Source organism: Saprolegnia diclina, assembly GCF_000281045.1.
Source record: "Saprolegnia diclina VS20 unplaced genomic scaffold supercont1.7, whole genome shotgun sequence".
In the NCBI taxonomy this organism is placed as follows: domain Eukaryota; phylum Oomycota; class Saprolegniomycetes; order Saprolegniales; family Saprolegniaceae; genus Saprolegnia; species Saprolegnia diclina.
Genome location: NW_008246074.1, coordinates 58,519 through 72,744, shown reverse-complemented (window position 1 = coordinate 72,744; position 14,226 = coordinate 58,519). Strand labels below are relative to the sequence as shown.

General features: G+C 56.9%; 9 protein-coding genes across 11 annotated transcripts; 7 read left to right on the top strand and 2 right to left on the bottom strand.

Annotated features, from left to right (window-relative positions):
• Positions 1–138: 138 nt before the first annotated feature.
• Positions 139–1,422, top strand: SDRG_02927 (hypothetical protein; the record flags this gene model as incomplete). The annotated part of the gene is made up of 1 exon (XM_008608536.1): positions 139–1,422. The coding sequence occupies one exon, from the start codon at positions 139–141 to the stop codon at positions 1,420–1,422; it is 1,284 nt and encodes a 427-aa protein (XP_008606758.1).
• Positions 1,423–1,590: 168 nt separating this feature from the next.
• Positions 1,591–2,563, bottom strand: SDRG_02926 (hypothetical protein; the record flags this gene model as incomplete). Its single annotated transcript, XM_008608535.1, has 3 exons — positions 1,591–2,217; positions 2,270–2,351; positions 2,400–2,563. 3 exons carry the CDS (start codon positions 2,561–2,563, stop codon positions 1,591–1,593), a joined length of 873 nt encoding a protein of 290 aa, XP_008606757.1.
• Positions 2,564–3,924: 1,361 nt separating this feature from the next.
• SDRG_02925 (hypothetical protein) lies at positions 3,925–4,125 on the top strand (the record flags this gene model as incomplete). The annotated part of the gene is made up of 1 exon (XM_008608534.1): positions 3,925–4,125. The coding sequence occupies one exon, from the start codon at positions 3,925–3,927 to the stop codon at positions 4,123–4,125; it is 201 nt and encodes a 66-aa protein (XP_008606756.1).
• Positions 4,126–4,252: 127 nt separating this feature from the next.
• Positions 4,253–4,573, top strand: SDRG_02924 (hypothetical protein; the record flags this gene model as incomplete). Its single annotated transcript, XM_008608533.1, has 1 exon — positions 4,253–4,573. One exon carries the CDS (start codon positions 4,253–4,255, stop codon positions 4,571–4,573), a length of 321 nt encoding a protein of 106 aa, XP_008606755.1.
• A 176-nt stretch (positions 4,574–4,749) lies between these two features.
• SDRG_02923 (hypothetical protein) lies at positions 4,750–6,619 on the bottom strand. The gene is made up of 7 exons (XM_008608532.1): positions 6,131–6,619; positions 5,954–6,086; positions 5,732–5,908; positions 5,212–5,687; positions 5,134–5,167; positions 5,016–5,090; positions 4,750–4,964 (listed from the first exon to the last, which is right to left on the bottom strand). The coding sequence occupies exons 1-7, from the start codon at positions 6,601–6,603 to the stop codon at positions 4,761–4,763; spliced, it is 1,572 nt and encodes a 523-aa protein (XP_008606754.1). The 5' UTR covers positions 6,604–6,619; the 3' UTR covers positions 4,750–4,760.
• Positions 6,620–6,812: 193 nt separating this feature from the next.
• Positions 6,813–8,981, top strand: SDRG_02922 (hypothetical protein). Of its 3 annotated transcripts, XM_008608530.1 has the most exons (10): positions 6,813–7,118; positions 7,171–7,399; positions 7,457–7,653; positions 7,715–7,809; positions 7,854–8,164; positions 8,220–8,274; positions 8,321–8,443; positions 8,498–8,582; positions 8,634–8,672; positions 8,731–8,981. In XM_008608530.1, exons 1-10 carry the CDS (start codon positions 6,851–6,853, stop codon positions 8,898–8,900), a joined length of 1,572 nt encoding a protein of 523 aa, XP_008606752.1. In that variant the 5' UTR covers positions 6,813–6,850; the 3' UTR covers positions 8,901–8,981. The 3 variants fall into 3 exon arrangements, with proteins under 3 accessions (XP_008606752.1, XP_008606751.1, XP_008606753.1); XM_008608529.1 differs by having other exon boundaries at positions 8,321–8,582; XM_008608531.1 differs by having other exon boundaries at positions 6,813–7,399; positions 8,321–8,582.
• Positions 8,982–9,664: 683 nt separating this feature from the next.
• SDRG_02921 (TKL protein kinase) lies at positions 9,665–11,938 on the top strand. The gene is made up of 8 exons (XM_008608528.1): positions 9,665–9,799; positions 9,847–9,957; positions 10,010–10,075; positions 10,131–10,199; positions 10,243–10,317; positions 10,362–10,421; positions 10,469–11,167; positions 11,231–11,938. The coding sequence occupies exons 1-8, from the start codon at positions 9,678–9,680 to the stop codon at positions 11,895–11,897; spliced, it is 1,869 nt and encodes a 622-aa protein (XP_008606750.1). The 5' UTR covers positions 9,665–9,677; the 3' UTR covers positions 11,898–11,938.
• A 400-nt stretch (positions 11,939–12,338) lies between these two features.
• Positions 12,339–12,713, top strand: SDRG_02920 (hypothetical protein; the record flags this gene model as incomplete). The annotated part of the gene is made up of 1 exon (XM_008608527.1): positions 12,339–12,713. One exon carries the CDS (start codon positions 12,339–12,341, stop codon positions 12,711–12,713), a length of 375 nt encoding a protein of 124 aa, XP_008606749.1.
• Positions 12,714–12,837: 124 nt separating this feature from the next.
• On the top strand, positions 12,838–13,633 carry SDRG_02919 (hypothetical protein; the record flags this gene model as incomplete). Its single annotated transcript, XM_008608526.1, has 3 exons — positions 12,838–13,079; positions 13,126–13,207; positions 13,256–13,633. The coding sequence occupies 3 exons, from the start codon at positions 12,838–12,840 to the stop codon at positions 13,631–13,633; spliced, it is 702 nt and encodes a 233-aa protein (XP_008606748.1).
• Between the last annotated feature and the right edge of the window lie 593 nt (positions 13,634–14,226).

Here is a 14,226-nt window from a genome sequence, read left to right as displayed (position 1 = left end):
TCGTCCAACGCGACCTCGTCCGTTGCTGGCGCCAAGTGCGGCAAGGCGTACGGCTGCTGCGGCACCCGCGTGCGCAAGTCGTGGGACGCCCTCGATGCGGACGAGAAGGCGACCTTCAAGAGCGCGGTGGCTCTCGCCATGGACCAGGGTCTCTACGAGCGCTTCGTGTCGATGCACCGCGAGATCCTCTCGCACGCGTCGTCGCACAACACGTGCGGGTTCCTCTTCTGGCACCGGCAGTACCTCCTCGGCTTTGAAAACATGCTGCGGTCGCTCAAGCCCGAGTTTGCGTGCCTCACGCTGCCGTACTACGACTTTGTCAACGACAACGTCAAGTCGCTCTCGGGCGAGTGCAAGGACATTGCGAGCTGCTCGTCGATCGTCAACGAGCTCGGGAGCGCGACGCCGTCCATCTGGCCGCATGTCTCGCTCATCAACGGGTTCCCGGTGCCCGGTCGGTGCGACAAGGCCGCGCCGCTCAACCACTATTGCCAGTGGCAAAACCCGAGCTCGATCTTGTGCTCGCGCTGCGTGCCCCGGGGTCCGTACCACCTGACGCGCTTCCCGTGCTCGGTGACGCCGACCAACCTGCGCCGGATTCTCTTCAAGAGCGCGAGCTTTGGCGACCTCAACCGCCGCCTCGAGTGGGGTCCGAGCCTCTTTATGCACTTTCACTTGCTCGGCGCGCTCGCCAACCCGTGGGTCGGTCCCTCGGACCCGCTCTTCTTTGCGCTGCACGCCACCATCGACGCGCTCCACACCATGTACTACAACTGCCGCGTGCGTCCGCTCGAGCTCGACGACGCCGCCAAGCAGAGCAACCCGCTCGTCTTTGAAGGCTGCAAGATCGGCGGCATCTTTCCGATCACCTCGACCTCCAACGTCAAGATGAACGCCATCACCAACGGTCTCTCGGTCGTCGACGTGCGGTCGCCGGCCCAGATCACGTCGCCGTTCTTCAAGGACATTCCCAACAAGATGTACCAGCTCGCCGACACGACCGACCTCGGCGACAACAGCTACGAGTACGAGTTTACGGGACCGCTCCAGGTGCTCGCCGAGACGCCGTGCGCGGTCGTGCAGTCCGAGTCCAACATCACCGAGATCGCCGCGCCCAACAAGGCCACGGACGTCTACTTCAAGTGGCGCGCGGCCCTCGCGGCGCAGTGCACGCTCCAGGGCCTCTCGTCGCTCGAGTGCGATATTGAGATCGAGAAGGTGCTCGTGCTCTACTACCACAACTGCGTCGGCGGCGGCGCCGTCGACCTCTCGGCGTCCTTCAAGCTCGAGTGGGGCATCTCGGCGCTCACGGACCAATTGGCGTCGCTCGAGGCGCTTTTGACGGGAAAGGCGTCGATTGCGCTGGAAGCGTTTGGCAACATCAACGAGCAGTTCTTCAAGTGCCGCGGTGACACGTACTAAGCGGGACTAGTAGGTGTTGTGATTTTGGCTAACCTATTCTTTGACGTGGGAAATGCATAATACATGTTTTGTGAGCTGTCGATTCGACGCTAAACTTGTGTTATGAAATGGACGCGATTGGGGTTGGATGAGAATGAACCTATATTCACATATGCGTAGTCTCCGGGATTAGAACATGTTGTCACGTTCGTGCAGGAATATCGTCATCGACACAGGGCTTGCGTACCATTGAGCGAGAGCACCAAGCCGGATGCTCGCGCCCGCATCCAGATGTGCCACATGGGTGATGGCGAGGTTATGGCTTGAATTCACATTGTTCGTGAACGACGTGTTGTGGGCGCGAATCGAATTGATGTCGAGGGACATCGACGAGGACATTGTCCCGCTCACCTCACCAACACAGTGAATGGTGTACACGCCAGACTCGAGGACGACAACGCTCTGGTCATCGTCTTTGAGGTGAATGAGCGCCGCAGCCTGCTCTGCGTCTTTTACTGTCCACGCGCATGGGTCGCTCGATCTGCTCGTGACCGATGTGACGGTGCAGAACGCAACACGTCGCCGGGTGATTATTTCTTGAAGGTCGCGGATGCGAGCCTCCAAGATGTCGACGACATCGACTTTCTTCGGCGTCATCGCAAAGCTGTAGGACGTTGTCCACTCGGGCAAGATTTGGACCGCAATCCCCAGCGTCAAGGCACCGTGCTTCGCACCGAGAGTAATTGAGCTAGCTGGCGTCGCCACGACATCGCTGAACGCCATTGGCGATGTTCTGTCCACGGTAGCGAGTCCGTTCTACCAGCGTTAAATTGCCTAAGCTTGGTAGTACGATATGGCAGAAGCGTACCTTGATAGCGGCCAAGAGAATGGCATTCGGAAGCGCATACGTCGTTTCCATGTGCGTTGCAAAATCCTCGATCACGCATTGCCTAACGAGCAATGATAAATGTTGTGAAAGTTGCGGTAAATGAGGCGACCATTGTTGCTTGGTCGTTTTGGACTCGAGCCAGATCAGCGCACTGGTTTGAGCCGCGTTCGTATGGATGCGCACCCGGTAGGGGCCGTCGTGGACCGTCGATGGAAGGACAACGTCGGCAAACTCACAGTACAGATGTGCAAGCGAGAGGGCAGAGTCCGACATGCTGGCAACACAACCAATCAAGGTATGTCACCAAAAACTACTATAAAACAACTAGTTGCGCAGGAGAATGCACCGTTCTTCCCAAGCGATTTCGTACCAACGGTGTGTCACGTTCCCTCAACGCGTCGACCGTAAGCTTGGATTGAACCAATCGAAACATCATATCAGGCGTTAGACCCTAATCTTAACCTCGAAAAAATCCCTGCCGTTCGTTGCGTTTCAGCTAGAGTTTAGACAAAGGAAGTGCCTCGAGATATAACAATCAAGTCGACCATGTCCGACACTCAAGTGTCGATGGCGTCCTACTTGCACATGCACGACTGTATTTTGACTCGACTGCATGAATTCGGCGCAATATGGACACCGAGAAGGCGTCGAGCGACCGCGAGCGACCGCAGTACATTTCTGTAGTGTCGCAAAACCATTTTTTAAATTGCTCTTTGAGGATACTGAGGAGCACACGACTTGCTTGACATCCCAAGCGATCGCATCGAAATCCACGGGCTTGGAGGCCTCGTGCTCTTGGGCGTTGGCTCCAAAGCCATGCATGCTGTCATTCCCACGCCAACTCGCACGTGGAATGATGATTTGGGCTTTCGCGCTAAGACAAATTCTACAAATAGGAACCGCGCACGCGCTTGTTCTCTTGACGGTCAAAACGGTCGAATCCACACATGGGTCATGATGATCCACGTTAGTTGCTCTCGTCGTACAATGACGTGGCGCGTTGCGAGAGCACTTTATTTCGTACATCCAGTACCACCGTACAGTACATAAAGCGTACTCGTACACTCGCCGTACAGGACACCACATTCCATCTGGCTAGTCAAACTCTATCAATCTATATACCACCGACGTGTCGTCCATGTCGAGACAGTTCACATCTCACTTGGATGATTCTAGGACGCTGCTCGGCTCTATGCATTGCAACATCCAGAACTCCTTATCCATAGTACAGCCCAGTGCAAGTACTAGTAACAGCTCAATCCTCTAGCAGCCAAAACACGCACGTGCATGCGCCCAGAGGCCAGACCAACGTTTTTGTACTCTGTACGAAAAACCTCCCACAATGCATACACTGTATCGTTGTGAATCTCGCGTCGACTCGATCGGCCGCAGTTATGTCGACGACACCATGACCCAACGTGCATGACCAGGTGCAAACCACTCGGGTAGCGCCTGTCGGTGGCGCTCACCCGTGTACGCGTAGTCCAATTGTCTGGACACGGAATTGGTCACGGCTGCAATTGAGGCACTCTTGATAAACACTGTCTCGACAGCCTCATACAGTGTACTGGAACCCGCTGGAAGTGATTCTGCGCGCATAGCATAAACGAGTTGGCTACTTTACCTTTTGAGCCATGTTGGACGACATCGCCCGTAGCAGCTCGACCGCGGGCGCCGACTTGCTCCTCGCCAAGGCCGAGTACATCGACTTGCCGCGACAAACACTGGCCGACGAAGTCGCCTTCTTCAAGCGCCTGCTCTTCGCTCCTCTTGACACCAATGCCCTCGGCGATGTCTTTGGCCCCGTGCCGCCCGACTCGTTCGAGTGTCTGTGACGCTGCGCTCTTCGCGCTCGTATTGCGGCATCGTGGCGTGCACTGCCTTCGTTCGCTGCGCGTCCACGCCTTCTCGCGCCGCGACCGTGCGTTCCAGCTGCAGCTATCGACGACCGACGCTTCGTCGATGAGCTACCACGTATGGTGGACGTTCGATACGTTTGTCGCGTTTGCGCAGGCACTTGTGACGCAGCACGACGCAGCGGTGCAGCGCAAGATTGTGCTCGAGACCGACGTTGACACCAACCTCTTTTGCTGGCTGCGCACCGAGGCGCCGCGCCGGATGGGTGACATGTACACGTTCGAGACCGACCTCCACCACACGTCCGGTCGGATCCAGCACCTCCTCGAGCTTCTCATGCGAACGCACTACTACCACTGGGGCTTCCGCGTCAACGACAGCATCGCTGTTTACAAAGGCGTACCCAAAAGCCTCGTCATAGCCTAATTTTATATGGACCCAATGTCGACAGCCTTGTAGTTGTATAGTATGTCCTTGTATCTGAAGCAAATCACGAGCGACATCTGTGGTCCACACCGCGCTGTCGGAACCTAAGCGAGTACTCAGGAGCGACACAGTGTCGGCAGCTCGAGCTCACATCAATTATTGTCGTAGCATCAAAATGAATAGTGTGTTATTCCGAGTCCAGGGGAAAGAGAAAATGCTGCAAGATCGGAAGCACTTGGATCTCGAGCGCCTCAGAGAACAAGTCGCGGACGTCGTCGGCGCGCAAGACGAGCAGTAAATCGTTGGCGCGAAACGTGAACATGGCAGCAGCAAAGATCGGGAGGATTTCCAAGCTATCATAGCCCAACACGCGGTCCCAGAGCAAGAGGACCTACCCACCATTTAGACATCGCAACCACCAACGCATTTGAAGAAGGGCGACCTGATCAATCTCCAGGATGCCCGAGAAGCCGCTTTGGATCCATGGAAACGCAATCGCGAGCGGCGTGATCCCATGCTACCCACGGCGTTCCAACCCGGTGGCAGCAAGGTATATGTACCTGTAGCAAATGGTGCACGACGTGCGGGATCGTGCTACGAAGTGCATCAGTACGCAACGCTCCAGAGGCAGCGCATACCGCACAAGCAGCGACTCGAACGTCTTGCAGAGCGTCAGAATTGCATTGGGTTTGGACGAAATGACGTGGAGCTGGCACCAGTACCGACAGTACATTTCGCAAAAGATAAAGTATACGTGCGCCGGGTCGTCGTAGAGGTAGCAGAGCGGCGCCGCGTACATAACGAGCCCACTGCGCGGCAGCACCCCCGAGGGCGGCACGGCCGTCGACGCGCCGTGGCTCATGGTCGTCGACAATGGTGACTCGATGCTGGCCGCGGCCTGTGTCCGAATCGACGCGTCGCGCGAGAAGGCCAGCATGACGCTGCGCAAGTGATCTTCAAATGGAAAATAGTCGGAGCTGTCGGTCGTCTGCTGAACGTCGAGCAGGTACATGCCGTCGGTCGCATACACGCTCGACGTTGTGAGAGCTCGGAGCTGCGTGAAATGCGCTTGCTTCTCGGCGTTGACGACGACATTGAGCGCCTGCCGCCACACCTACCCATGCTCATGAGCGTAGCGTCAGTCGTCGTTCTCCTTACGTGTGGACGGATGTTGATGGGGCATCCAGTCTTGGCGTACTGCCGAGCGTTGGGCACTGTTCCGTTCCCAAGGACTCGGTCGCCAATCTTGTTCTTATTGGCAATGTACACGTAGTCGCCAATGATGTTCGGCACGTCTTCGTCGAGGCCAAACTGCGCATGTGTCGGCCCCAGCTCCTACGACGATCATGATGATGCGGCATCGGTGCTGCATCGACGTACGACGTAGCGCTGCTGCATCTCGACCGACGTCTTGGTGTACAGCAGTGGCTGGATCGTGCACCAGTAGTCGGCGTCAATGTGGGCTGCGCGGTTCACAGCCTTGATGCGCTGGAGTGCTTGCAGAAAGTCGTCACTACGCCACAACCATAAGAGGATGGTTGGGATGGTCCATGCAACCTCGTGCAGAGAAATCGCGTTCCGATGATGGGCAACGCATCCTTGGTCTCATTGAGGTACGGGAGCCCGGCCTCGGCGCAGTACTTGACGAACGCGCTCGTCATGCTCGTGTCCCACTGCTGACGGGCGGCTTCGATCGTGTCTAGCGGCTCCTTGCGGTCGTCGTCTCGGATCAAGAGCCGCTTGTCGTGCGGGCTCGCGTCCTGGCGCTGGCTCATGGCCTGCGTGTGCATATCCATAACCGCGTTCTTGATGGCCTGCGTAAGGCCAAGTCGCTGCATGAGGTAGCTCAGGTTGACCTCGATTGGGCCATCGGTCGCGTCCATTGCGCTCAGCTGCTTCTTGAGCTCGTGCTTCATCGTGTTCCGACATTGCCCAAGGAACGGTGAGTCTTTCATGCGCTCGTAGATGTACGCGATCTTGCCTTCCATTGACTGCTCATGGTAGTCGCTCGCAGGACCGGGCGCTGCCATTGCCGAGCGGTCTCGCCCGATCTTGTGTATAAAACATAGGCTGCAGTATTGTGTTTTATACGTTTACACAACGATTTGTATGTATGATGTGTTTGATTCAACACGACGCATTGCGATTGGCCGAGAAGAACCAGTGTTCCGGATGCAAGATGATAACCGGAAGATCGCGTTCGATGCATTCGCGCGCGAGAACCGTCATTTGCCAATTTGCCAAGCTCGAGAGACGACCAGAGGAAAAGGACCAGCGATGACCAAGCCCCGCGCCTTGAAGAGAACCGTGAAGAAAAAGGTCGCGCAGCCCGCGGAAGCATACGACCGAGCCATCGAGGAGCCCATGACGACGAAGATGGCGCCTCCGATGACAGCGAGCCCCCGCCCTAAGGTCACCCCGCTGATGGCGTCTGACGTCGTCCCGATGTCTCCCCCCGCACCGACCAAGATTTCCCGCGTCCAGTCGACGAACGTCGTCAAGAACATGATCCGCGTCTCGGTCTCAGAGATCTGCTACCTGCGAAGTCCTCTTCCCGCGACGTCGAATGGTGCCCATCATGCGCTACTTCATCCTAGGCCTCTTCCCCGAGGACGTCTTCCGGAAGCGCGTCTACGCCGACATGCACATCCACTGCCTTGCGCCCGAGAAAGATGGCGTCGATACAGCGATGCGAGACGCATTGGCCTTGACGCTGTGGATGGAAGAAGGCGCGTTCGAAGCTCTCGAGAAGGAGTATCTGGAACAACTCGTCTTCTGCATTTACGCGGTCGGGAAGGATGCCAAGCCCGACAAGCTCCTCGAGAGGTACGTGCTATGGCCTTCACACTGGATTTTTACAAAGTCGTGTGTACCGTATTGCAGCTATTCGTTCAAGATCCGAAATACGCCGGATGCAACGACGCTCACGACCAGCTTTCTGGGTCATGAAGTTGTGAGCTCAGACCCCGAGAAGATCAAGGACCAAGCGATCCAGATGATTCGGTCGCTTGTGAGCATCACGAACTCTCTCGACGCGCTTCCTGGGAACCGCTTGCTGACGATGAAGCTTACGTACAACGGTGCGCTGCCACTGACTCAGCTCATACTAGTATGATTCTACCACTCATAACTTCAACGTAGAGACGTGCCCACGCGATTGGCAGCCGAAGTACTTCAAGCAAGCAACGTCGGACTTGAGCGAAGAGTTCGTGAAGCCCTCTCTGAAGGTCGATCTGGTACCACCTTTTTCTCGAACGATGTGAGCCTCATGATGTGGCAGGGACGGATCATGACGCCGTTCCACTTCGTTTCGATGCGTCTGGAAGCGTCCGAAGACGCATTTCAGGTCGCGGCGCAAGAGCTGCCTCAGGAAAGCTTATCTCAAGCTCAAGCGCCAATGTCGCCTGCCACTGAAGGAGGGCATTCGTTCGGCGGCGGGAGCCCTCCGTCCAGCGTGAGCCCCGTTGCAGCCACACAGCCACCATCACCGATTGACGTGCCGACGCAACGAGCGACCCAGCCGAGCCAAGCGCTGGCGAAGGAAGACATTATGAAGTACTGCGTCCAGTTTGAGACCATCGAGATGTCAGAGTACGTTGTCTGTCGCGACAATGATCTCGTTCACCGATACATTATTTGGCTCTAGAATCTTGACGAGATTCGACCTTGCTCCATCGCTCATGAAAAAACGCGTGGACGAGGTTGGCAACCTATTGATACTACACCAAGTTCTTATGCGTGCGGTAGCTCTGCGCAGAGAAGGTTCTTATCCCGAATCCCGACGCTGTGGACTCGTATCGCGTCGGGGTTTACCAAGACCTGTCGTACTACCAGGCCATTCAGTTTGCCCACGGAAAGCTTCGCCGCTACGTATCCGTGCTTGCTCTTGCCAAGTTCTTCTCGTGGACGCTCCTCTTTTCCAAGGCCATCATCATGCGTATGCATCACGAGCATCTTGTCGACATGTCGAAGCCGCCGTCGTTCAATGGATACCCCGTGCTCTACGACGGTACGACTCCCTTTGCATCATTTCGCACCTCAAGTAGCATGTCCTGCATAGAATCGACACGGCACGTGATTCAGGCCGCCATTCAATCACGTACTGTTGTCTTTTTCTCTTGTACTCCGATGCGATTGTCACTCGTGCGTGGGTTTAGTGAACGAAGCCAAAAATCGCCCGAAAAAGCGCGATCGCTCGCCGGTGCAAGCCAGCAAGGGGCCGCACACGAGTTCTTCTGGCAAGCCGATCTTGCAGACGAACCACGCCCCCAAGAAGCGCCGCATGACAATCCAGGCAATCTCGATGACACCCGTGTCGTTTCTTTAGCCGCCAAGCAGTTCCAACTACACATTATTTCGCGTAATTTAATTCAGGGTAAGCCTCTATGATGCGAGTCCCATGCATCCATGCACCATCCCTTAACGTTTAGGAACCGCTTCTTCGATCGTCACTACTAGTACATCTATGTCTATGCAATCTGCACCCTTGGACACGCATCGGCTTGCCACTGCATGGTCAATGCAGCGCTACCGTACCCTACCGACATCATGTACTATTCACCAGCGGATACTGCAACCTCGGCCATCGCCCACGTTGGGTGCCTTTTGCTTGGTCCTCGTCGCTCGACAAGGCGCTGGTTCGAAAATGGAGGTGGCAATGACATCCTCTCCTTCAACAATCCCCATGCACCATCGCTCCGTAGTCGGATGCCAGTGGCGCTTTGTTCGCTCGCATCCAATGTAGATCGCATGCGACAGTCCATGCCACGTCTGGTCCTTCAACCCACATGGTAGGTCCCGCGCGAAAAAATACCTTGATATTTGTATGCTCAACGGGTCCGTCGCATTTTATGACGCGTTGAAGTGGCGGTGTGCGATAAAGTGCGCCAGGGATCCGTTTCAACCCCAAACCGTACCTAAACGAGAAGATGCAAGACTCAATATCCTGTAGGAATGCATACCTTGCTTCTGCTTCGTCACCTACAAAGTTGAAGGTGCGGACTCGATATACCTCGCAATGTGATATTCTGCCGAACGCGATGGATTCTGACACGCTTGCACCCACATCTGAGTTCGATATTCGATTTTTTGCGAGACCGGAGCGATGGGGCGACGAAGGTCGCGCTGGGCGGCGAGCGCTCTGGCTGTCGGTTTGCACGCGGCGTACGGATTGCGAGGCGAGTCCGAGGCCGTTGCGCCGGAGCACTACATCGGCGACCACGAAGTGTACGTAGCATGCACGCGTGGCAGCAAGGGCAAACTCGTTCTCGTAGAATCTGGTCCTGGGGCTCCAGCGTCGGCGAGCGCGGTACGGCGCAGCCCGACAACTGGATGAGCGTGACACATGATCAACTGCTCTACACCAACCCCAACATCACCAAGCTGTGCGTTCTCGAGCTGATTTGCATGCTTCGGGCGACTTGAATGTGCTGTTAGGACCATTGCCAACGTCGAGCTCTCGGTGCTACCACGGTACTCGCTGCCACCGCAGCTCACAGACGTGTACGCGATATTTCTCGCCAAAGAAATGATGTGGACATATTGTCTATCTTGCCAGCATGATTGCCAACTGCGATCTGACAACCTTGCCACATGACATTGGCGCCATGACCGCGCTACGGCAACTGTAGGAATCGGTAGTCCTTTGTCTTCATCTCATTCGCGTGTAGCGACATTTCCAACAACCAAATTGTCTCGATCGCCAAGAAGCCATCGACCATCACATACACCAACCTCGTTGCCGTGTACGTGCGCGTCCATGCCACATCCTTCTCTTACGATCTGTTAGGAATGCCAAGAACAACAACTTGACGACGTTCAACCTCTCGGCGCCCAACCTCAGCCGTCTGTATGTATTTCCTCGAATTGTTATAGCACTCAAACATTGGACTGTAGCGACTTGACGGGTAATGCGCTGTCGGCGATACCCAACTGCATCTATGGCATGCTCGACCTCGCCGAGCTCTACCTCGCAAGCAATTCGATCCCGGTGCCCGTCCGCATCACGTACAACGAGTTTGAATTTCTCTCGGCGCTCGACTATTTTGATGTGGACGCGCCGCCCGGTGGTGCGGCCGACTGCGGCGACGACCAAGCGCACTCACTCAAAGGCAATATCGTCTGCGTCACATCGACGGTCGGGCCGCCGCTGCCCACGTCGGCACCAACAGCCTCTGGCTTTTGGAGCTACTCGACGCTCAGCTGGTTCCTCCTCGTCTCGGGGATTATTGAAGCCATTGTCGGCGTTTTTGTTTGCTTTGTGTACAAGCGTCGGCGCACCTACTCGCGCGGCGTGCAGTACACGTCGAGCCACTCGTCGGGCGAGCGCGAGCGCCTTCTCTCGGTCGAGCAGGTCATCTACGCCAGCATGGAGTCGCTCGCAATGTCGCCGCTCACGACGCGCTTTGAACACAACGTTCCGCGCCTCGAGTGCGACGCTATTTCGATGGAGAAGCGATTGGCCCAAGGCGGCTACGGCGAGGTTTGGCTCGGCCATTACCACGCGTCGGTCGTCGCCATCAAGATCTTATTGCCCGAGAAGCGCAGTCAGAGCGACATTGCGGCCTTTCTGCGCGAGATTACACTGCTCGCGAGGTAGATTCTACATCATTTCGCTTCGGTTTACATGGACCAGCGTCTCAATATTGCTATTACTAGCTTGGACCACCCACGAATCGTGCGCTGCATTGGCGCGGCGTGGCCAAAGTCGAAGCGCGACATGATGCTACTGACCGAGTACGTGGCCGGCGGCGACCTCCGCGCGCTTCTCGACTTGGACCCGAACATGAAGTGGCCGTCGACCAAAGTGCGCTACGCGCTGCACATTGCCGAGGCCCTCGAGTACCTCCACAGCCTTGATATGGTTCATCGCGACATCAAGGCCAAGAACGTGCTCGTGGACCCGAGCGAGAATGGTGCCAAGGTGTGCGACTTTGGCGTCGCGCTGCAGCTACACCCGACGGTCGAGGACACGGTGGACGTGACAAGCCACGGCTTTGGCACGTCGCGCTGGATGGCGCCCGAGGTGCTCACGGGCGACGCGTACACCAAGGCGGCCGACATTTACGCCTTTGGCATTGTCCTTTCGGAGCTCGACTCGCACCAGATTCCGTTTGCAAACGAGCGCACAGCGTCGGGCAACGACCTCACCAACCTCGCAATCTTACAGCGCGTCGTCAACGGCCAGCTCAAGCCCAAATTTGGCGCGTCGTGTCCACCCGGCCTCGTTGCTCTCGCCGACTTGTGCTTGCACCCAAACCCCAAGGCCCGGCCCGCGGCCCACGCCGTCGTCGCGACCCTCACGGCACTGCTTTGTAGCGTATGAACCCAGTTTTGCAAGCGTTTGAATGGAAGTTGAGAAAACCACTTTGGTCGAACGTCACCAAACGTTGGGACGCGGCGTAGTTCTCGTGGCCGTTGCTTGCTCGGTATGAACCCCGTCTATCGAGAGAAGGCACCGTTGTGGACTGGTTTTGTCCATGCTAGCACCTCTGCCGCGTACCCAACGGACGTTCCGCGCTCGCCCCAAACCCGTCACAAGCACAAAGACGACCACGCTGTACGACTGCAGCTGCTTGTTGTCTGCACACGCCGTTGCTGTCGGCGCAACATTCTGCCCTTCCATTCGGTCCAGAGCTTCACCACTGGCCGCACGAGCCGTGCATAGAGACAACAACGCCGGTGCGTATTTTCTGGTGTGTTTAAAACTGATCCGGTCGTTGGTGCCTTGTCTCTGCGCGGCCTCCCACAACACCAAGCGCCCTCCATGAGCAAGAAGGACCCAACGACCGACGCAGAGAAGAAGACCCGAGCATCCAAGCGCCTCGCCGACGCCCTCAAGCGCCAAATTTCGACCAAGAAAAAGGCGCGAACCACGACGCCGCGCGTGGGGAAACCACGGGATGCACCAAAGATGGTACTCGCCGCCCCCGAGCGGCGCCAGCTCATTGCGTTCTACTACATCCACGTGCTCGCGGCGCCCGACGAGACCAAGTGGGACGGTGTCAACGGCACGGTTTCGACGCTGGTCAAGGCACTCAAGCTCCCTATTGGCTCTCGCGCGGCCGTCCGCCATGTCCTCGAGGTCGTCCAGCACAAGTTTGCCACCGGCGAAGCCTACACGGACGTGACGCCTAGTTGAGTGCATCATACCTAAGCGTTGGCAAGTCTCCGGTTTGCATCCAACCGTTGGTGGTGGAGCCGTTGGCGCCGGGTCCCAGGTGCCCACGACGGGCCATCACTTGGCAGAAATCGACTTGCCAGCAATGTCCTACGTCGCCAAGCATCCGAATCCATTGGGGTCCGCGCTTCTTGGCGCATGGCTTCTTGTCATCCTCTTCGGGCAGTGGCTCTCGCGTTCAAAGGATCTTCCTTCTGCTGGCACGACGTTGCTCTACGAGCGTAATCTCCGCTTTCGGTCGCAACCCGAGAGTTTCCACGTCCTTGTCACCGCCGCCGACGACACGTTTGCACTTTGGATCGAGTCGACGTCGACGCACGAGCAATGGTCAACAACACGTGCGTCTCGTCCGCAGCGACTCATGCGTTCGTAGGTACATCTCGGTGCGCGATCTCGCCGTGCACAACACGGGTGACGTTGTCTTACCCATGACAGCGGTCGTCGCCGGTGCTCAGGTATCGAACGATTTCCAAAACGATGGCAACCTCAGGCATCTATGGTAGTGGGCGTTGACCAACAACGGTGCGGCAGCGTCGGCCGACCTTCGCCGCACTACCGCCGGTGCTCTCGTTCTTGAGCTCACGATCCCCGCGTGTTTCGGCGCCGTTGCGCGCTACGCGTTTCCTGTCGCACGGATGCAACTGAACTCGGAGCGGGCGCTGCGAGCACGGCTTCGCGCCGCGGAAGCCGAGCGGGACCACATGGCGCGGCAGTTAGCGGCCCAAACCAAGCAGCTCGAGTGCGATCGCGAGGCGGCCGTACGCGCGGAATTGGCAGCCGCTGTGCAGCGCATCCGGTACGAGGCGTGTGTGCGCGCGGCGAGCGAGGGCTGGACAAACGTCTATCGAAACTGCGAGCATCTAGTGCATGACCGCCACTAGTCGCCGACGCTTGCGAATAAAGACCACGTCCTTGTGTATCTGGTGAAACATCGCTGCGATGATGAGCAGTCTGAAGCGACTGGAGATCATGGATGGAGGTAGCGTACTTGGTACGGACCTGAACTGATGCAGGTATCTACGTCCGGGCTTTCCAGATTGCGTAATGATGCACCTATCATGCAAGGTGCACAGCTCTGTTGTGGCACACGTGGTCGCAACACTATCTGATGTGCCATCCTCTCCAGCTGTCGGCTGTGATAATTGGCTGTGACACGAAAGTGAGTCGGGCTCGGTGTCAACTAAATAAGTGCCGAAGCATCCTCGTCCCGACGACGCCGCCGAGCCGCGACTCCAGTGCAAACTCAAGAAGACTCACATCGACATTTTTCAGCTCACCTTCCACAAACATCGCCTATACATGACGAGATGCGTGGACTTGCCACGCGATTTACAACCGAGGAAGCCATCGAGAACCCTTCCCCTATCCTCTGATATATCGCCAGCACCGGCTTCCACCTTGACAAATCCCGCCGATTGGCAGTGCAGTGAACACTTGGACGAACGTATCATGTAATGGTGTCAGACCACCACCG

What these genes read in the sequence shown, in the direction of transcription:
- SDRG_02923 (XM_008608532.1), bottom strand. Translation starts at nt 6,603, where the DNA reads ATGGCAGCGCCCGGTCCTGCGAGCGACTACCATGAGCAGTCAATGGAA. An exon ending in AGATGCAGCAGCGCTACGTC is followed by an intron (nt 5,909 to 5,953) that starts GTACGTCGATGC and finishes TGATCGTCGTAG; the next exon opens with GAGCTGGGGCCGACACATGC. An exon ending in TCGTGCACCATTTGCTACAG is followed by an intron (nt 5,091 to 5,133) that starts GTACATATACCT and finishes CGCCGTGGGTAG; the next exon opens with CATGGGATCACGCCGCTCGC.
- SDRG_02921 (XM_008608528.1), top strand. Translation starts at nt 9,678, where the DNA reads ATGGGGCGACGAAGGTCGCGCTGGGCGGCGAGCGCTCTGGCTGTCGGT. An exon ending in CCACCGCAGCTCACAGACGT is followed by an intron (nt 10,076 to 10,130) that starts GTACGCGATATT and finishes CTATCTTGCCAG; the next exon opens with CATGATTGCCAACTGCGATC. An exon ending in ATGACCGCGCTACGGCAACT is followed by an intron (nt 10,200 to 10,242) that starts GTAGGAATCGGT and finishes ATTCGCGTGTAG; the next exon opens with CGACATTTCCAACAACCAAA.
- SDRG_02922 (XM_008608529.1), top strand. Translation starts at nt 6,851, where the DNA reads ATGACCAAGCCCCGCGCCTTGAAGAGAACCGTGAAGAAAAAGGTCGCG. An exon ending in GAGACCATCGAGATGTCAGA is followed by an intron (nt 8,165 to 8,219) that starts GTACGTTGTCTG and finishes ATTTGGCTCTAG; the next exon opens with AATCTTGACGAGATTCGACC. An exon ending in TGAAAAAACGCGTGGACGAG is followed by an intron (nt 8,275 to 8,320) that starts GTTGGCAACCTA and finishes TGCGTGCGGTAG; the next exon opens with CTCTGCGCAGAGAAGGTTCT.